This window comes from Triturus cristatus, chromosome 3_1 (assembly GCF_964204655.1).
Source record: "Triturus cristatus chromosome 3_1, aTriCri1.1, whole genome shotgun sequence".
In the NCBI taxonomy this organism is placed as follows: Eukaryota; Metazoa; Chordata; class Amphibia; order Caudata; family Salamandridae; genus Triturus; species Triturus cristatus.
The window spans coordinates 123,518,140-123,540,068 of record NC_140583.1 but is presented as its reverse complement, the minus strand read 5'-3'; the positions used below and the strand labels follow the sequence as shown (position 1 = coordinate 123,540,068).

At 43.9% G+C, this 21,929-nt stretch overlaps 1 protein-coding gene across 18 annotated transcripts in view; it reads right to left on the bottom strand.

Moving 5' to 3' along the window:
- The window catches only part of PPFIA1 (PPFI scaffold protein A1), a 775,827-nt gene that overhangs the window by 534,155 nt on the left and 219,743 nt on the right, over positions 1–21,929 (bottom strand). For all 18 annotated transcript variants that reach the window (XM_085643557.1, XM_085643540.1, XM_085643545.1 and 15 more), the window contains exon 3: positions 20,420–20,521. In XM_085643557.1, coding sequence (XP_085499683.1) covers positions 20,420–20,521 — 102 coding nt within the window. The remainder of the gene's footprint in view (positions 1–20,419; positions 20,522–21,929) is intronic.

Genomic DNA, 21,929 nt, shown 5'->3' with positions numbered 1-21,929 from the left:
AAATGCGCACGTCTCACCGTTCAGTGTGTAAATAACCAGGGTTTGGGTGTAAAATTAATGACACAGTAAAGGGGTGTGACCCAGTAGAGCAGGCACAGCTCGTAGTGAAAGTGGCAAGATTACGTAAGCTTTGAGTGATGAACTTTGAAATTAAGCTCACCATTCAAATAAAATCGGAAAGAACGATTAGCTAAAAAAAATATCCAAGGAAAAAAGCCAAGCATAAACAGAACATGTCAGAGACAAAAATCATAATTTTAGATGCTCGTTTTAATACTTTTTCCATCAGCCCTCTTTGTTTTCGTGGCAGTCACGTAGGAAGAGATTGATACATAGGCTGGGTGTCCTCAAAGGTCCTGTAGAGTTAGGCCTCATGATCCCTGACGGCCCTGGTCATCCAGGTCTGTGTAGGTACTAAATAGTTGGTATCTGGTTGAGCCCCGAGGAGTGCCACCGAAGGGTGGTTTTAACGAAGCAGTACCCTTTTACCCAACTTGAGATCTGTTGGCAGAATATAAAAGAATAACTGCAGTGCCAAACCCCCAGTTCCCGTGTGCTTAGTGACAAGGGCAAAAATAGGCAAAACAAGGGCAAAACTACACTGCCCAGCAGGTAGCTGATCACGCTAAGCACTTAATTTACAAGCAAATTAGATCAACATTTAAACGTTAAGTAAGTCTGGCACTGTCTCACTAACATGTGTGAGCCATGGCAATTCTGGTTTACGGGTCCGTCACACGTGCGCCAGCCTCGAGTCCTGGCCATCAGACTCAGCAGGAGGAACAGCTGAGCTCTACAGTGTGGGCTCCATCGGCCGCCGGGGGTCTGTGGGGTTCATAGCTGCCAAGGTTTAAGATTGCTGTGTGTGACATTTTCATAATTTCAGTGTAATTATGAGTGACATTCAACAATTATGAGTGACACTTTCTCACAAGAAAAATGAAGTGCATGAAAAGAGCTAAATATCAGGAAGTACAGCCTTTTGTCAATGGGAAGCACTAAAATATCTGGGAACTGCTCAAAAGCCCTGAAATAGACGGTAAAGATGCTGATACCAATGAGACAACTGTTCAGGCCCCCAATATCACATTGTAGCAGTCATAAATGTAATAGTAATTGTGCTAAACGTTTGCAAAGGGCTGCAGTGTGTGTAAGGTGAAGCTTGTCTGTAGGTTAAAACTGTGGAGACAGCTGCGGGTAGGGCCTGTGCACTCAAGCATGATGAGAGTAGGGTGCTCATTATCCACATATGGACACTTCCTTGGGTGGAATGGGAGGCCAAGAACAGCAGAAACCCACAGTGAGCGATGCAGCTGCTTATAACTTACAAGAGCATGGGTATAGCAGCAAGGCACGTGATGTCCATGGACAACAAACAAGTGTTTCATCGAGTGAATATGCAGTGGTCTGCGGTCAGTTACAACACTTAAATTATCATCATCAAAACATGTAAGCCAAGCAGGAAGAAAGAGTCAGCCGCTCATGAGATCCATGTAGGTGGTGTTCTATTGAACCACTGAAAGAGTGGAACATTATCTGCAACATCTCTTACAAAATTCCCTCCTACAAGAAACACAGGCAGAAATTAAACATGGCTGCACGTGCTAGTTTTCAAAATGTTTCTTTTGCCATTGCAAAGACCAAAATAAATGTTTGATATGGACCCACATAGCCACAAACGGAGGAAATTCAGTAAAAGCAGGCATTCCCTTTCAAGCTGTTTAACAAAGAATGGATACGGTATTAAAATGTGCAAAAAAATATAAAGTTAAAGAAATTATCACTGAGCAAGTCTTACACACTTATGCCATTGCACTTGTTAACCGAATACATTTAAGTACATGTTGCGGTTATCAAATTAACACAGGGCACGGCGGGTGACTAACCTTCCTGCTGCCATTTCACAAGAGCCTTGGGGCTAAAAGGTGAGCGCTTCGGCCAGCAGCTTTGTTTACACGTCTTGAGCTGCCACGTTTCTTGGGCCTTCGAGATGGGGGGGTCACAGGCAGGTCTCCTCTCCTAAGGAGTGTCTCGCTCTGCTTGGCAGCAGTTTCGATGGTTAGGGAACCCTCGAAAACATAGTTTTCCGGCAGGATTTAGCAAAATTAAAAAAACTTCCTGCCTGGTAGTTGCGCGCCGAAGTCTCTTTTCAAGGCTAGCTAAATAAAGTGCACGGTCAATGAGGTGCAGCGTGCACCACATGATGCCGGCCCCACACTCTCTCTGCTGGTTGGGTACGGAGGTCGAGGGGTCAATTCATTTCAATTCACCGCCGAGTAGCCCAGCGCTTCCATGATTTGCTGGCCTCCCACACGCTTAACTGCATCCGGTGACACGTGACAGCAGGACGTCAGGTAACTTCTTGCGGCGCGTGCCTATTCAAACTCCGTAACTTTGCCAGTGCAGAGTGCATTCCAGGAAAGAGGTGCAAACTGCATGATTACTTCATGCAAACATGAATACTAGCTAAATAAGAGCAGTGCAGGTGAGCCGGCCACCGGGGTGCAGGCTCATGCAGCGCAACTCTACTCAGCGCGACGGATCACACACAACCTGAGGGGGCCCCCTGCAGCTCGGGGCCCCCCCGCACCGCGGGGGCTGCGGGGGCTTGTGTTACGCCCCTGGTGTAAGACCATTTGCTGACTTAGTGTGTACAACAAATGCTTTACACTGTACTCTGATACTGCCTTACTGCTCGACCAAGCTACCACTTTAGAGAGTAAGGTTATATCTAACTTTAACCTCTGCCAAACCTCTGTACACACTGTACCTATTTGGGAACAGTATATACAGAGCCACTTTCTCACAATCCGCAAGGCACCTTTGGCTGAGCTTCTCTGCCCTGGCGTTCAGACACCAGTCAGGTGTTGAACCACCAGGGAAATGCCCAGTTGTAGGCAAGTCCAGAGACGAGAAGAGCTCCTTACAGAGAGTCCACGACCCCACTCTGCCCTGTTTATTTCAGTACCCCATTATGGTAATGTTGTCCACAAACACCAGCACAAGCCTTCTCTTTATCAATGGCAAACAGGCTTTCAATGCCAGTCGGATCGCCCAAAGCTCTAACAGATGGACATGGAACTTGCCTTCCAATGGAGACCAGAGTCCACTGATCTCCACTTCCCCCGGATGGGCATCCATCCCAGAAGGGATGCATCCGTCAATACTGTGAGATCTGAGTGGGGAAGGGAGAGGGATCTGCCCTTGAACCAATTGCAGTATGTTAGCCACCACTGCGGATCTCTCGCAGTGCCCTCTGAAATCTGAAGCAAGTCCGTGAGATTTCCTTGATGCTGTGCACACTGGAGTTTGAGCCCACATGTGCCACCATACATGGTCCCTAGCAGGATGCAGGAGGCCATGAGACCCAACGGCCTCACAGTCACTCACCAAAATCCAGGCTAGAGGCGAAACATCAGTATCATAGCCTGAACATCCTGGACTGGCCATTCGAGAGGATAGGCCCGAAACTGCACTGTGTCCAGAACTGCTCCAATGAAAGGGAGCGTCTGAGAGGGGGTCAGGTGTAATTTTGGCGCGTTGATAGTGAACCCCAGCGAATGCAGGAGGTATGCCGTAGTCTGGGGGTGGGAGACAACGGTTTGGGGTGAGCCCGCCATCAAAAACCAGTCGTCAAGGTAGGCGAAGTCTGGAACCGCTGACCTCCGCAGATGGGATGAGACCACCACAATCACCTTTCTGAACACCCGAGGGGAGCTGGTGAAGCCGAAGGGAAGCACCACAAATTGAAAGTGTTTGTGGTCCACTGTAAACCGGAGGGAGAGACGATGGGCAGGCAGGGTGGGAATATGGAAATAGATATCCTGAAAGTCCAGTCTCCTGAGTCCAGGGCAGACAGGACTTGAGCTAGGGTGAGCATCTCAAACTTCTTCTCTTTTTTGAGGAAGTAATTGAGGGCTCTGAAGTTGAGGATAGGACGAAGGTCTCCCTCCTTCTTTGGGACCAGAAAGTATTGGAAATAAAACCACTGCCTACTTCTGGCCAGGGAACCCTCTCTATAGCCCCATGGCCAAGAGAGTCTTGACTTCCTCGTGAAGTAAGGCACTGTGATCCTCCGTCAGCTGATCGTACACTGGAGACATAGATGGAGGGGTAGTCTCGAAGGAGAGGGAATAGCCCCTTCGGACTATCTACAATGTCCACTTGTCAGATGTGATGTTTCGCTAGTGGTGGAGATGATGGCGTATTCTGCCACCGACCGGCTGAGTGTGATCCTGGGAGAATCGGACTAGGAAAGTTTTGCGTTGGAGGGGATCGTAGCTTGGCTCAACTTCTGGCCTACCGACCCACAGGACCGGGGTGAACAGCGTCAACGTCGCCACAGAGTTTGCAGAACTTGCGGGTCCCACTGGCCGGAATAGGGTAGGCGCAGTTAATAGCCCCTTCCGTATACACGAAAGAAGCGAAAACGGGATCAGGCCCTAGGGGTTGTGGTGAGGCCCAAAGACGTCACCGCACGAATAGCAGCACAAATATTGAAATTTAGCGGCATTATTGCGGCACTTTAGTTTCCTCATAATCATTCCTTTTCAGTCTTAAATCAATGGAAACTGTTTTAGCAGAGTGTTCCAATTTGAAATAGGCATGTTTAAAGTGTCTGAGTGTATTTGTTTGCTATTCAAAGTCCCCAAGTCACGTAATGGCTGGCAGCAACATTTTTCTCATATTGCTGGCAGCCAATCCGAGAACTTGCGGGAGACAGACTTCCGCAGGAGCGAGATAGCCCAAGGGAAATCGCACTTGTAGGCGAGAGAGATGGATAGTAGTTTTGGCAGCGATGGCAGGGGTGATGGGTGGTGCAAGCTGCAGTGGCTTCCTGGTCAGGGCCCTGGCACTTATCATTTTACAAATTAACCACTGCGTCTGATGGCCCCTTAACTTGCCCTTTGTCTTTGACACAGCTGTAGGTGACAATAAAAAAAAAAACCTTGCTTCCTACATATTGTTGCTGAGACACTGCACAGGAGGAGCTGAAGTGAGACCTAGTGAAGGCACACTGGATCACTGCACTGGGGGAGCTTGAGTGAGACCTAGTGAAGGCATACTGGATCATTGCACTAGAAGAGTTGAAGTCAGACCTAGTGAAGGCACAGTGGATCACTGCATTGGAGACTACAGTTTAGCTGAAGAGAGCTGACATACTGGATCAATGCACTGGAAACTACAGTTGAGCTGAAGAGAGCCCTAGTGATGGCACAATGGATCCCTGCACTGGAGGGGCTGAAGTGAGACCTAGGCAAGGTACACAAGATTCTCCTGCTTAGTCTTAATGAAGAAAATGGTCACAACTGGAAATCTCAAATTTCAGTTAGGAAGAGATTCAAGAGTGCTGTTGAGGGTCAGGGTTAGCGAAGCAGAATGAGGGGAGAAATACTGCCAGTTTAGCTTCAGGTACCCCTAAGAGGCACACAACATTGGAGTCTGTATTGGCTGCAAGCACAGATAGCAAAAACAAAGAGGGCTGCTGGGCTATTTCTTAGCGTAATGAAGAGCTTGTCTGACCTTGCTGTTTTTCAAATTATGCACACAAGTACCAGAGGATAAAAATACAAATCAGCAATTGGTACAAGTGCGCAATTAAACAAACCATCCCATATATAGCACATTATTCAAGGAAAAGGAAATATTAGTTTTGATATATTAAGGTATTAACCCTGGTTGTTTTCTTTAGTTAGTATTCGGTATACTGTGCACATTCTTGCATAGGTTTTCTGCTTCCCAAAAATTCACATTTTTTTTTAATTGTGTATGGTTATCAATATTCACCTGCTCGTGCTCTCCCCCAGATCCATGCTCACAAACCTAATTTGATTTTCCATCTTTTCATAAATCTGTGGTTTTAAAATTCAGCATCGTGAAAAGGAAGGGTTTCCATTTTCTAGCATTACATCTCTCTGCTCTCTGCAGTGTCAAATGGGCCATCCATACAGTAACTGACTTTGATGGATTTGGGGAGGCACTAGAAGGCAAACGGCGCGTGACATCTGGTTTCACCAGCTCTGTGGGGTAGTCCGACCTTTAACACACAGAGGGGCATAAACACTACCAGGGTAGAAAAACACATTTTTTGTCATATATATGTAATTTAACACCTTAATTTCTTTGCTGAATCAAGAGCTTTCTCCTTTATCAAAAGCTATTATATGGCTGTACAGCGGCACAGCATGTAGTGACGTGTGTGCGCAGCCAATCCATAGGCACAATCTTTTGCTGTCTGCCGGGAGACCTAATTTCGCGGCCAAAATTGTAAATATTGCGGCCTTTGCGGCAATCAGATTTTCGTGATTTTTCTGTGAATCGCGAAATGCTGGAGGGTCTGGTTAAGGCCTCATTAAAGTGCACAAGGGGTTCTGAAGTGGAGACCCAAGGCTGCAGGACCTCTGTCAAGACGTTAGTCTTGACCGCCACTGTAGGGAGCTGCAAGACCAGGACCTCCGCAGCCCTATGCACCACCATAGCAAATGATGCTCCCTCCTCCATAGCCAGAAAAGGGAGGGGGGAAGCATGCTAGAGTCTGGGAAGGTGTCCAAACCACTGGCATCACCAAACTCCTTGTACCAGTCCACATCTTGTTGGTGCATGATTTCTAAGGGATCCTGCTCCCCTTCCCGATCCTTTTAGTCTCTCCCTAACCCTTCAAAATAGGGCAGGGTGAAGGGCATGAAGCCCTACGGCTCAGTCTGAGACGGTCTCTGCATCGGGGGGACGCCCAACCAGCTCCGTGTTGACTGGAATGAGGATCAGGTAGGCGCCGACAAGGACCTCGGTGTCAGACAGAATGTCAGGGACAGTCGCTGTGGTGGCGGTGCAACCAGTGTCAGTCTGGACCGGGGTCCAATCGGAGGCCGGAGCAGCAGGCAATGGAACCAAGAAGGCCCCTTCATCCTCTGAGCCTGCGGGGCCAGAAAGCAAGCAGACAGGGTCAGGCCACCCTATTTTGGCGCACATGGTGTCAGAACTCCTTCAGTTGGTCGGGGGTCGCTCCCAGAAAGGCAGGGAAAAGCGGAGCAGACCCCAGCACCCGCTCCGCAGAACGGGTCTTTGAACGCCGAGGTTCCTCTGTGATTCAGAGAGCATTTTGCAAAATGTATTCATTTTTGCACACATGCTTACATGTGGAAGCCACAATTGGAGAGAAATCCAATATACATTATCAAATGTTCTACTATTCTGTGTCTCTACATTCCTCCCAATATAAAAAGGTACCCCACTTGTGAGGAGGGACTAGCTTTTGTGACTGGAACAGCCCCAAAAAATGATTGGGAGACATAATTTTTAACTCATGAAAAATTACCCTTTTGGGCGATGTGGGTAGATACGGAAATTAAGCTCAGACTCAGTCGCCACTTAGGAAACCTGCCAAACCCATACATATCTGAAAACTAGGGGAGGTGAGATTTGCATGGATGCCTTGCAAATCTCAAACATTAGCTGAAGTCATTCATATTTCTCCTATTTCTGTGAGAAAGATCCGGAAGCTTGGGGGGATCCCCAAATTCCATTCATCCAACAGTCCCACACTTCTCCAGACAAAAATGGTATCTCATTTTTTATCCACTCATTTTATTTCTGCTCTTTCCTATGGGTCTGTATCCAACCCACCCCCTTTTTTCTTTGTTGACCCTATTCCGTACTTGGTTTGTTTTTTTCATCCTCCACCCTCCCTCCCGCCCACCCACCCCATGGGCTTCGTCCACATTGTCTTTCCCTTGTTATTTTTCTCTATTCTTTCAATGTTCCAATTCTTTTTCATTTTTTACCAGTTCAAAAATGTTGCTTGCAAAGTTACATTTTAGAGTTGAGCTTGAGTAGTAAAAATGTTTTACGTTTGTGGCAATATTAGACTGGTGTATGAGCTATTACAGAAATCTAAGGAGGACAGCATTACTGAATAGATCAATCTCCATACTACGTTTTGCACTGTCCATTGGTGGGGTACAATGTACTACAGCAGTCTTAAGTAGACTATAGCCCCTATTGCCATGGACCAGTATTTGGTAGGAGTAAAAGGGACAGCAAGTAGGTTTGCTTTGGTGCATTTACATTTTATCAACTGCTGTGGCATGTGATTTCAGGTCTCAGTTAGCATCTCACATCACTCAGACTATGTGCTTTTGCTTTGATAGTTGTGCATTTGCCAAAGTTGGTAGCACACAACACCAACGTTTTTTTTCTCAGAAGATTTTTATATTTCTGGCCATGGATCGCTCACTGATATCTTTAAAGAACAGAATGAAATGTGACAATGGCTTATGAGCTCGTTAACCCCTCTGCTATTAAACTGTGTAAAGAAGGTAAAGTTAAAAGTAGTGTAGCCACAATCACTCCCACCTAAAATGTCTATTTTTCTCCTAATGCAATTCAACGTGTACATGTAGCAAGCGAGGCATCGCAATTACTCAGTATGCTGGGGAAACAACTCTGTTCCCAGGCATTGCCCTTTAAAGTTTTTAATCCACTGAATGCCCCAATAGTGTCCCAAATGAAAGTTCTATGGATTACACATTGGCCACGGGCAAGTAAACGATCACTAAAATCCTAATTGGAGCTTAGAGAGGACAGCAAAGCTCCAGCCCAGGCTGGGAAGACCAAATCAGCAGGCTTAGTCCTTCATCCTGGCCAGATACTGGAACATCCTATTTCTAGAGACGTCTTATTCTGGTGCTAGATTTTACAACAGTACTGCAAATACTGGTGTGGTCACAGTTAGATCACAGCATGCAATATTTAGATCTTTTTCTTGAGCCCTTCCTGCTCCTGCACAAACCAGTGCTACCTGACTCATTCAAAAGTTTCTCTCACTGAACCCATCCAGCAAACTATACACTAGCCTACTTAAAAAGCATGCCTAATGTATGCATTTATGTGGTATTTGTATAATATGAACATGGCCAAAAGGTAGCAGAGTGCTGTACTTTGGCCAAAATTAAAGATCCAGTCGAAGAGTGATTGAAGGGATAGTTCGGTTCTAAAAGCGTGTGTGGGGTGTTGCTTCAGCGTAATGTTGTGTTATTTAAAGAGGCGTCTTCAAGTTCTTTCCTAAACTAGGGGCAGAACTGGAGTGGTACTGATTGATATGGGGATGTGGTTCCAGGGCCCAGGTACTTAAATGGATGTGGTCTGATGCCTTTTTTATTTCCCGCAGTTAGTCTCCTGTGTGGCAGTGAAGGGGCTGCATGCACAACGACAGCCACCGAGAAAGTGAGCTTCGACAACATAGGTGAAGTGCTAATCATGATGGCTTTGTAGGTGAAGCAGTGATTTTAAAGATGGGGTGGGACGGCAAGGGAAACCTTTGAAGGATTCCCAATGTGGCGATACTAGGTTATATTTCTTCCGGCCCTTGTTCATGCGTGTATGATGCTAAGTAGGGGCCAGTGTAGAGTCTGAGAGACCGCAGAGCATTGCCACCATCCACATGAGAGAATACAAGTGCTTGAACTGTAGTTACTAAATTCGCTTTCTCTGAGGAACTTTTTCACTTTACTTAGCAAGCAAAGCTTGGCCCTGAATTTGTAAGGCAGTAAAACTAGGTGAAGCATTTTACCTTGGCTAGAAAATGAAAAAAGAATGTGGTAGCAGATCAATTGAGTCATTTCAGTTTGCAGTTTCCAAAACCCGTCACGCACAACCATCTACTATTGCTTCAAAGTTTATTTTACTATTTGGAACGTAGTATCAGTTGCACTGCACATGGACGAATCATCATTACCTTCCATAAAGTTCTGTTTTCACTTCTACTAGAAAATCTGGCTTTAGTGATTTGCTTTTGCTTCGTATCTCTTAATTTTTGTATTTTTTCCTACCAAAGTTCAACAGCACCTGCAACAAAGTTCAACAGCACCTGCAACAAAGTTCAACAGCACCTGCAACAAAGTTCAACAGCACCTGCAACAAAGTTCAACAGCACCTGCAACAATATTATGATGGCTGATGCTCGGTTTTCTAAGTTAAACGCTCTGTTGCAGGATTAAAAAACTATTTTGCGATTTGTAAATTAAGTTTGCAACAAAAAAAAAAAACAGAAGGAACAAGGCATATCCATGTCAATTACAGACCATAAAAAAAAGTTGATTCAGCAGGTGAAGTTTATTCCTGGCAGCTAAGATAACGCGTTTCGACCACGTCCGTGGTCTTAGTCACATGATAGATATATATTTTACCTACTGGCGGCCACCAGTAGGTAGTTATAGTTGGGACCTATTATCCATAGGAAATCTGCAACATTCTATTTGCAATAACTTTGGCGACGGTTGACGAATCTTCGTAAAATGTTCAGAACTGGTGGGGCACTCCAGTCCGCTCCTATCCTGAAAGTCTCGGGGTGATTCCTCAAGCGGGGGCCGAGAAAAAAGGGGTTCCCAAAACGTGTTTTCCCCATGCAATTTTCCATAAGAACTGTTAATCGCAGCTGCAGCCCGAACTGATGAACGGAATTACACAAAATTTGGCAAGGAGGAAGCCCTTGGTTCACACTCGTGCCTTTTGGTTAAATGGTGTAAATCTGTTCAGTAGTTGCTGAAAAAAAAATCAAAAGAAAAATCATAGATATATCTGGGCGGAGCCTAACCACACAACTCATCGTGAGATCTGATTGGCTGTCAGCACTTCATCTTGGGACCAATATACATGATAGCACCTCATTAAAAAGCATTGCAGTTAATAGAAGGTTTTAAGACTTTAATTACATTATAAATCATTTGTTGATGGTACCATACTCATTTTAGGAATTGTGGTGTGTTCTAAGGTGATTTTACCATGTGAAAAAGCCTTCTGATGGGATATCATGAATCATGTTTGAGAGAACTATTTTCTCATGCTTTCCCACAGAGGTTTGGAAGGTGATCTATAAGCTAAACTGAGAGCATATTTTCTGTAAATTCATATTATCTTTCTCAGTCATGTGAAAATGAAGTCTGACATTCTCAGTAAAACATGTACATCCAACAAGGGCAGAGACTGTCAGTTGATTCCTTTGTGTTCTACTGCAGCTTCCCAGAGTGTTCTAAAGAACAACTAGAGTGCTAACAGTCCTACTTATGACAAACGAATTGCACACCTGAAGCCATCTTAATTGGAATAAAGTGGTAACTCTTTAAACATTTAATTTAAAAAGGAACAAAATGAGGGGGTTCATTTTGCCATAGAAAGTATAATTCGTGCTGCATGAAGAAAAATTAGGACACATTTTGAGTGACTTCTCAAATTCTCTATTTCATTAAACAATTCTGACATGCAGACTGAAAACATGCACTTTCAATACCAGCAGCAGACTTCCCTGGTGAGCAGTAGCTTTACTACAGTGATCTAATGAGCAACTACAATGCTAACATTCAGAATTTATGGCAAATGTGTGACACATCTGAATGCCTTCTAGATAGAATCAAAGTAAACAAGCATTGAAAATGCAATAGGTCTCACCCTCGTTTAAGTTAAAGCAATTCAGTTTGTAATTAGGTGGCGTTTTAGTCTTGCTTGTACTAACTAGTGTTCTTCAAACATTCATGTACATAACATGCATATACATACATATACATACATACACATACATACATACATACATACATACATACATATATATATATATATATATATATATATATATATATACATACACATATATATGAATGCATTTATATAGATATGCAGGAAATATATTATGTATTCACTGAAAAAACCATAGGTTTTAGGGGTGTTATAGTTAGCTGGACATTTCACTTGTACAAAACCATTGAAATTCCCCCGTTCAGCTAACTATAACACTCGCGCACCCGCAATGCACTGCTGATGACGTCACATATTACATCACTCATGACATGCTCAGTGACATCACTCATGACATCACTGAGAATATCTCAAATGACATACCTGATGAAATCACTGATATCATCCAGTGAATGGGTGTTTTTCTGAAAATCAAATGTTTTATAAATGTATATCTCAAGGTCGATGGAAGAATAAATGGGGTATATAAGTGTCTAAATAGATGAATTTTTGGGGAGAAAATGGATTCTATAACTGACTGATTAAGTGTATTTTAGTGAATACATGGGTTAGTAAGTAATCTTCAAATATGTAAATATCTGTATCAGTCTTTCACTTTGTGTATAAGTGGCTGCATGGGCTGGTGAGTAGCAACACAAGTGTCTATCTAGGTTATTAGTTGTTTTTTTGAGTATCAGTACGAAGACAGCATGTGTGCAGCACTGTATGGGTGGATGAGTGTGTGTATGGGTGTGTTAGTGAGTAAATGACTGTCTCAATAGTGTCTTTATGAGTAACTACATAGGTGTTAAACTAGTTTCTGTGAGTATTGGTGTCTATAAGTGAGTATGAGTGAGAGATATGAGGAGTCCCTGTATAAATTAGTCTGTTTCTATAAGTGATTGCTTAAGAGAGTAAGTATGTGTAAGTTTCTGTAGCAGTAAGTGTGTGAATAACTGTATATATGCAGTTTAATGTATGTTTGATACTTTGTTTGAATGTGTGACTATGTGTCTGAGTAACTATGGATGAGTGTCACTGTGTAACAGGATGTATAGGTGTATAAGTACATATGATGAGTGAGTACATGTATGAGTGTGTAACGTCCTGAACGTCTCAGGATCGTTTAACAGACACGATAATGAGAACGCAACCACTTGTGAAGGTTTAGTTATTTTAATGAAGGCAAAAATAATACAAGGAATAAACAAAGGTTATAGTCACTGGAATCCTCCAGGCTAAGTACGTTACCAGCCCACAGCACGGATGGTCCTAACCGTCCTCTGCATATACGCCGATCCCGGCGTATGCCAACAGAGGGCAGAAATGAAATGGCCGACAATGCCAATCGGTAGGCTGTGAGGGGCACGAAGAGTGTTGGGGAGAATCGAGGAGTCAGGGAAACACCCAGCCGGGGTCTCTACCTGAAGGGAGCAGCCGCTCAACCTCTTCCTCAGACTGCACCGGGACGCGGAGTCACCTCCTGGTGATGCGTCACCGATACCCCAATCACAAGCAAAGAAGACTGAACCGAGAGCAGCCGCTCGATCGATCCTGTGGACTTCCGAGTCTGTAACGCGGCAAACACCTCCTGGTGTGCGTTACAGCTGGCAGTCCCTGTATCTCTGGTCGGGCTGGGAGTTACGACTCCAACCAGCAAAAGCACCACTGCGCTTTGACTCAGCCGAGTCAAAAAGCGAAGCTCAATGGTTATCCGGTAGAGCTTCCGGGTCCTTCACAGGTGACGATGGGGCAAGACACGGCCCAGGGAGTAACGACTCGACCTACCTCCGTTCTTGCCTTACTGGAGCACCACTCCTGAACACTGCTCTTCACTAAGCAGGTACGTCGGTTGTAAACACAATATCCGACAGCGTTGTACCTCCCGGTTCCTCCCTTTATAGGGCGTTGTTTTCCTTGAGTTATGTAACAGCTCTCCTGTTTACATAAGGGCGTGTTTTCCTTAAGTTATGTAACAGCTCTCCTGTTTACATAAGGGCGTGTTTTCTTTGAGTTATGTAACAGCTCTCCTGTTTACATAAGGGCGTGTTTTCCTTGAGTTATGTAACAGCTCTCCTGTTTTACATAAGGGCGTGTTTTCCTTGAGTTATGTAACAGCTCTCCTGTTTACATAACCTCTCAACCGCTAAGCATCCTGGGAGATGTAGTCCGTTTTCGCTGGTTACCGTTTTCCTCCCCTTGCATGACAGGAATTCTTGACAGAGTGACTGTATAGGACTGTTGGTGAATGAGTGGATGTGTGTGTAGATCTTGGCATTACTGAATTGGTGTGTTGTAAGTGGTATTGCTATGTACATTCATTTGAAAATGTTAGTTTCTATTTTTGAGTGTGTGTATCAAAGGTTCTATTATGGTGAGAGGAGGTCTGCCACTACCACAAGGATGATATCATCAGTGATGTCATTTGAGATGTCATCAGTGATGTCACTGACCATGTCATGAGTGATGTAATATGTGACGTCATCAGCAGTGCATTGCGGGCGCGCAAGTTATAGTTAGTTCAGCTACTCCCCGCATCCTGCTGGAGCCGGCATTGCTTTTCCACATGGGGAGCAGCTAACTGTTACACCTCGGGCTTCGTGTTTGGTCTCTTGGCTGCTGGGGAACAATAAAGTTCTATACACAAGGGCAGGCACTTTGCAGACGCTCCCTGGTTGTGGAGTATAGAGGCGGACTTTGGGTACACTCCCTCCTTAAATAATGGGCGTTGTCATGAAGCCAGTGCTTGGCTTTCAGATTCTTGATCCTATTTTCGAGCTGGTCGACTCCCTTTAGTGTCCTGATTTCCCTCGCAGGTGGTTTGTGTTGTTTCCCTGCCCTAAGGTCCCGTGTAATTGGTGCGTGTTGTCGAAGCGAGAGGATTGCTCCGCTTGTGGCTTCACTCCTGGTTCGTTCATGTTCGTTGTGCGGTAAGCTTGTGAATACCGCTGATTTATTGCTTAGGAATTTCCCTTTCTCTGTCGTGGGTGGGCCTCCTTCCTTTGTTTCCAATTTCCTTGCCCCCCTTTCCCCCCGTATTTCGGAGAGTTGTGGCGGGTTCGGTCATCTCTCCCTGTATTGCTTTTTACGTTTCCCGGAGCATGTCAGTTGCTGGTACTAATGGTAACACGCAGTAGTGTGTCCCGTATTGGGGAAATTCTTTATTTAGTAAACGTGCGGTGCGCGTACTGGTATGCAAGCGGCATATCGACATTTCTTGTAAACCTTGCTACTTAGAACGCGCGGTGCGCGTAGGTAATAGTTTCGTTACCTGGTATTTCTGGCTTAGAGCTGCAGTTTTTGTTTAACGCGTGGTGTGTACGCTGCTGAGAGTGACTTCACACCTCTAGAACCTTGTGCGTACTTGGAGTGTGCAGCCTTCTGAGCAATTGTGTGACAGTTATCACGTTTGCACTATACATTGGTGACATGTCTAAGTCCTTGTGGTGTGAGTTGTTGTAGAAGGGTTCTCCTTTTTCCCACGCTATATAAGTCACTTTTATTATCAAAGAGAGTATTTGCTCAGTACTTGCCAGAAGCTCCTTTTTGTCTGAAATACTTCCCAGCAGCCTTTGAGTCATACCAAGCTTCACGAGATGTCCAGCTGGTAAGAGAGAGGACAGATTTACTATACCTCACTTTAGTTAGTTACAGCATACTTTTACGGAGTCAGAAGATAGGTTAGTCATACTAATACCCTCTTTGTCTCCTCTTAGGTCCTTCCGTACGCCTACCCTTGAAGAAGACCAGCTGGGGGACTAGAAGCAAGCTCCTCTCCGTTTTTAGTCCCCACATCTCTCTTTGCCTTTCTACTTTTAGGGTGTTGTTAGTCACTCTATTGTGGATAGGGTTAGAGAGAGAGTGTGGGAACATTCTCGTCGCTCCCGTGGATCAGACGCTCACATCTGTCAGAGGTGGGTGTGATTGTTAACACTAACATGCTGCTCCCCATGTGGAAAAGCAATCTTCTTTGCTATTTGGTAGAGAGAGCAGGTTTCCTGCTCTCTTCCAAATAGCAAAGCAGTTTGCAATGACAGGGTGGGACCCCGGGACACTGCAGGAGCCGGTCCTGGGGGGGTGGCGATACCTAGGGGCTGTACAAGGCCCCCTCCCACATTTGTAAGAAGCCCCGGGGGGGTGGCGGTCCCCGGGGCTGTGGAGGGCCTCAGAGCCCCCCCACACCCATTTTTAACTAGCCCCGGGGGGGGGGGGGGTGGCAGTCCCCGGGGCTGCGGGGGCCTGAGAGCCCCCCCACCCAATTTTAATAATCGGTCCCCAGGGCTGGGGGGGCCTGAGAGCCCCCCCTACATAATTTAAAAAAGCCTTGGGGGGGGGGGGTGGCGGTCCCTGGGGCTGGGGGGCCCCCTCTCGGCCCCCTTTACATAAATGACCATTGCCCCCAGGATTTGGCCCCCCGGGGCTAAATACCTAACAGGCGCAGGAGCCCGCAGTTTTTTCCAGCGCGCATCCTCCCGTTTTGTGGGACCCCCTGAGCAGGCCTAGGGGGGGGGGGGGGGGGGGGGGGTCAGGGTGTTTCTATCCTGACCCCTTTTCGTGAGCTTTTTTGGGGGGGTTTCTTGTGCCTCGGTTCTACCCAAACAACGGTTTGTTTCCACATGCACTCTTAAACCTATACACCTAGTCAATCAACTATTCACACATCTATGCACAGTTACACACCCCATCCAACCACACAAACACAGTGTCCCATACAAATACTCACCCAACTAATCAATAACTAATATACACACATGTAGTTAGTGACCAACTGATGCAGCATGTTATACAACAGACAGTGATGCACACATTCACATAGTTTAGTTAATAATCCATGTATTAAGTGAGACTTTTAAATATTCACAGACAGTCAGACAGCTACTAAATCCTCTATCCAGACAGTTATATTTCCACTCAATCTTCAATACAGATTGGTATATATATATATATATATATATATATATATATATATAAATATATATATATATATATATATATATATATATATAATACATATTTAAATTTCAAACTAAACCACATTCACTGGATGATGTCACTTGAAATGTCACCAGTGATGTCACTTGAAATGTCACCAGTGATGTCACCAGTGATGTCACCAGTGATGTCACCAGTGATGTCACCAGTGATGTCACCAGTGATGTCACCAGTGATGTCACCAGTGATGTCACCAGTGATGTCACTTGAAATGTCACCAGTGAGGTCACCAGTGAGGTCACCAGTGAGGTCACCAGTGAGGTCACCAGTGAGGTCACCAGTGAGGTCACCAGTGAGGTCACCAGTGAGGTCACCAGTGAGGTCACCAGTGAGGTCACGGACCATGTCATGAATGATGCAATATGTGACATCAGCAGTGCATTGCAGGCGCGCGAGTTATAGTTAGCAGAACCAACTATAACGGTGGAATTTCTATGGTTTTGTACGAGTGAAATGGCCAGCTAATTAAATTACCCCTGAAGCCTATGGCCTTTTCAGTGAATATATATATATAGGCTCTAATTAAAAAAATTATCAGAAAATGATAACTGCATTGTGAGAAATGCAGATAAGGGAGGGAATATAGTCCTCTGGGATAAGCAGAAATATTTAATAGAAGCCTATAAGCAGCTAAATAACAAAAAGTGCTATGTAAGAGTGGTAGAAAAGGATATGATTGAGAGCAATAACAGTTACAATGCCAAGTTAAAAAATTGGTATGAAAAGGGATTACTCAATCATGACGAGTATAAGTTTCTTTTAATTGATCAACCAGTGACACCAGTCTTTTATCTAATCCCGAAAGTCCATAAAAACATCTTAGATCCCCCTGGGCTTCCAATTATTTCAGCAATGGGGAGTGCTTTGGAAAATTCATCTAAATAGGTTGATGCATTTTTAAATCCTTTTGTGCAATCTTTACCGTCTTATATTCAAGACACTGGAGACTTTTTAAGAGGTATTTACGACTTACAGTGGGAAGATGACTATTTACTTGTAACCATTGACGTGTCAACACTATATACCAACGTTCGCCATAAAGATGGCCTGACAGCAATCAAACATTTTTTAGGGATGAGACCAATAACATTGTGGTCGCATACACAAATTACACTGAGTATGGTTGAAAAGTGTTTGACGAGTAATTATTTCTTGTTCAATGGTGAACTTTTTCATCAAGTCTGTGGCACGGCGATGGGCACCTGCTTCGCCCCCAGCTATGCTAATTTGCATATGGGCTGGTGGGAGAAGCAGGTGGCCGGTCGCAATACCAAAAAGAATGGGAAGACCATATTATGCATTGGAGCAGGTTCATTGATTACCTGTTTCTAGTGTGGAAGGGCACTGAAGATGAGGCAAAATCTTTTATTAATGCACTACAAGATAATGAGCTTAATCTGAGTTTCACCAGTGAAATAAGTTGAACTAGTGTTAACTTCCTAGACTTAACAGTGTATATAGAAGATGGAAAAGTTGGAACTAAATTGTACAGGAAACCCACTTCCAGTAATACGCTCCTACATGCTAAGAGCTTTCAGCCGGTGAATTTAAAAAGAAGCATTCCCTATGGTGAGTGCTTGCGTACTAAACGCAACTGTAGCAATGTATAAGAAACTAAAAGAGAAATTAAGATTTTAAGACGAAGATTCAAAGAAAGAGGTTACCCCTATGATTGGGTTGAAAATGCCACGCATAGAGCTAATGAAAGAAAAAGAGAAGAAATTTTGTTTAGTAAGAAAGCGATAACCAAAAATAAGAATCTGGTGGAAACCAAAAATGATTGTAGATTTATAACATCTTATAGCATCCAACATGATAAATTGAGAAACATTTGTAACAAACACTGGCATTTGATAAAAAATGACCCAATCGGAGGTAAAACGATTTTTCGGAGGTCTCAAATCACATTCCGTAGAGCAAGGTCCTTTAAGCAGTCACTGGTTAAGAATGTCCTGAAGAAGCCCCAGCCTAAAACTACCTGGCTTACAAGGCGCCAGGTGTTTGTAAAGTGCACTAAATGCAAGGCATGTTTACATGGGGTGAACACAGAGAGATACAAACCAGGTTTAAGTAAAGGCATGAGTAGAATCAGAGGATAATATACTTGCAAAACGGACTACGCTGTCTACGTACTCCAGTGCCCTTGTGGCCTGAAGTACGTGGGCAGCACAATCCTAGAGGTGCATAAGCGAATCCTTCAGAAACTTAGAGCTGTAAAAAAATGGTGACCAAACTTATCCGGTCGCTAGACACTTTGAGAGATTTCACAATAAGGATGTGAAAGGATTGACTTATTTTGTGATAGATGCCACAGAAAAAAAAATCCAAGAGGTGGGAATCGTGAAAGGAAACTGAGAAAATTGGAGTCACGATATATAGTGGAATTAAATTCCAAACAACCAGACGGTCTAAATATGGAAGTGGATCTGTATACTCATCTAGTTTGAATATTTAGATATAATTTTGTTTTCTATGGTCAGTAATCAAGATAGTTTTAGACTTGTGGAATGAAATTGAATTGTTATTGATAACTGTGTAACGCCCACTTGGGCAATATTAGGAGGGAATGTTATGCTTCAGTTAAATATAGGCCCACTTGGGCCTAAACGGAAAATCAGCAATTTAAAATACCTTTTAAATTCCTACATTTTCAATATGTATATTTTACACGGTATTTTACTGCACATGTTTTACACAGATCCATGTGAGTTGTAATGAAAGCGATCGTCCAATACTTCGTATAAAAGTTCAAAGGCAATGAAATGGTAAAAACTACAAGTCTTTCTTTATATGCACTTGAAATGTAGTTTTAGCAAAATCACGTGTGAAATAATGTAAAATGGCCACTCGCCAGAGTTTTCATTGTCAGTGAACAAGAGTGCGTTGCACTCGAAACGCGCTTCGGCTGAATAGAAAACCAAGTAACCGCACAAGGCTTCGTTATTCTTCTAAGATACAAGAGGAACTTGAAAGAATTTAAACAGGACCCGCTTTCGTGGGGTCCTCCTGCAACAAAGCGACTTTCGATTTGAAGGAGGCAGTTTATACACGGAAGGTGCTTTGTGTTATTGCCTTTTATATAAAATGTTAAAGACCAATGTCAATTAACCAAATGAAAGGGCAACGTGTGGATAGTTTTTTAATTTTTTCACATGAAATTGAGGAAAAGGATTCACTCTGGGTACAACTGTTTTTTTCTACCCATCAGTTACTTTGTGTCATGTACTGACGTACAAGACCCCCTCCTCCATTTGTTGCCCTATGTGCCAGTAAAGAAGGGAGGCCAGTAGGCAGAGGATGTAGGTGGATGTCGGCAGCTGCACTGTTTACCTGTACGACGGCAGATGAAGTGCAAAGTAAGGGTGAGTAAGTTGGGGCAAGTGATGCCAAAAAGTAAGAACACAGCCACAGCTGGGTATGTGGTGGATGGGGGGGTAAGTTACAGGTGAGGTGGAGAATGAGAAAATGAAGTCAGGGAGACAGTAGCAATTAAGGGCAGCAACACAAAGGGGTATCCTTAGGTTCTCCTACCATATGTCCAGTAACAGGAGAATTGAGACTGGAGGCCATTAAATGGATCTCCCATTTGCAAGTAGAAAGTGTAAGTGGCAATGGTGTGCAGGGGAGGGAGGGCAATAAATGATTCTTACATACGACTCAAACCTTAGCAGATAAGGCATCAACGGTAATAAAAAGACACCTAATATATAATATCTGAATAACAGTACAGCAGGTTTGATTCAGTGAATCATTTAACCTTTCACTCCCCACTAAACCGTGAACCGCTTTCCCAAATTTCTGCTGAGGAAAAAAGTGGAATATTCTTTAGTAACAGTTTCCCCATCAGCAACATCCAAGGCAAACACAGACATTCCTGCTGGGCTGTCAGCCACATGTTCTTGGCCAAAGTAAGAGGACTTACCCTGGTGTTATTTCTTTCAGCTTTTAGCTCAGCAATCTCCTCTTCCCGCTCAAGAAGATGTTCTCTACAAACGTTGAGTTCTTTAGTAAGTGCTGCAAACTCCTGAAAAAACACAAAGGCAAAGTCATTAATTTTCCCAACTTATAAAAGAGCAACCAGCACCAAGGATCACATTTGGAATAACTGTACTGGCACCAGTTGCGGGATAAATTAATCAGGTTTTAGAAAGCTCTCTGATGATGCCAATGAGAGAGAGTGGCAAGGTGCACTCAACCTTTCAGGGAATCCGAACAAGAGATCTGTACAAGCCAAGGGGGCGACATTCTCAAACCAGGCTAGACCAATAGTAATTCCTCACAGATGATGCTAGCAACATCGTGCAATCAGCAAAACATATGCATCTTAATTTAGAGTAAAAGCCAGTACATTAAATGCTATCAGAGACAATACAATAATTTCCTCCCTTAATGTTTTAATTCTGGAATACTACCAAGAGTATGGACATGCCCCGGTAAAGAGAAGGATTCCATTACAATCAGGTAAACTGAGCTGCAATTGAAAAAACTATAAAGGCAAACTACAATGTTCATATTGGAACCGCCCTTGGTTGGCTTCATAGTTAAATACCACACGCTGCTGTTATTCCTCTCAAAATGTGATGTATGAAAAGAGGTCATCTATCCCATTCACAACCTACTCCCTCAATGGCTTTTTATCCATCGTCCTCTGCCCTGGGAAGATTTTCTCAGAAGTATTCAGTAGCTTTACCAGCAACCGCATCAATCGGGCTATAAAGTATGTGCTGGTAGGTTGGCTGCCGGAGTGTGACAAGACACAACAATACAGTGGTCACGACAGCTGCCCAGATTAACACGGATTGTTTGCCTCTTTTTATTTTTATTATTAATGTACATCACAGAAATCTCAAAGAAGTAACAAACACACACCCATATACCACATTATGATTCCTGAGCATGCACGTTTGGGCACAGAGGTATAGGGTTAATACACTCAATATAGTGCAGAGACAAACATTACTACAGTACCAACGATTAAGATACAAGAGCTGATTCATAGGCTCTTTTGAATACTTAAATTGAGCTTTGGTACATACGCCTGTAAATTCTAATATACTGAGTAACACATTCTAACTCTGTGCAGGTGGAAAGTACTACCAATAAATTGATGGTAACTAGGTCTAATCCACAAAGATTTTTTCACACCCATGTATAATTTAGAATGGAGAACTGAGAATATTAAAGCCTCAATTCGAAAAAGTGGAATTTTACTAATATAAATACGCATAGGGCCGTTGAGGCTTCGGTGTGGAAACAGGGAGCATGAAGGGAAGGGTACAGTCAAAAGAAAGATGAACACTCTTCAAAGGTTGTGGATATTCACCAACATTTTACAAGCATATTTCCTCTCTAGAAACACGTATAAACACTACTCCCACACAAAAAAGGATGGAGTAGCGTTCTTTAGGATGGGAAGGAGAAGTAAACACCCC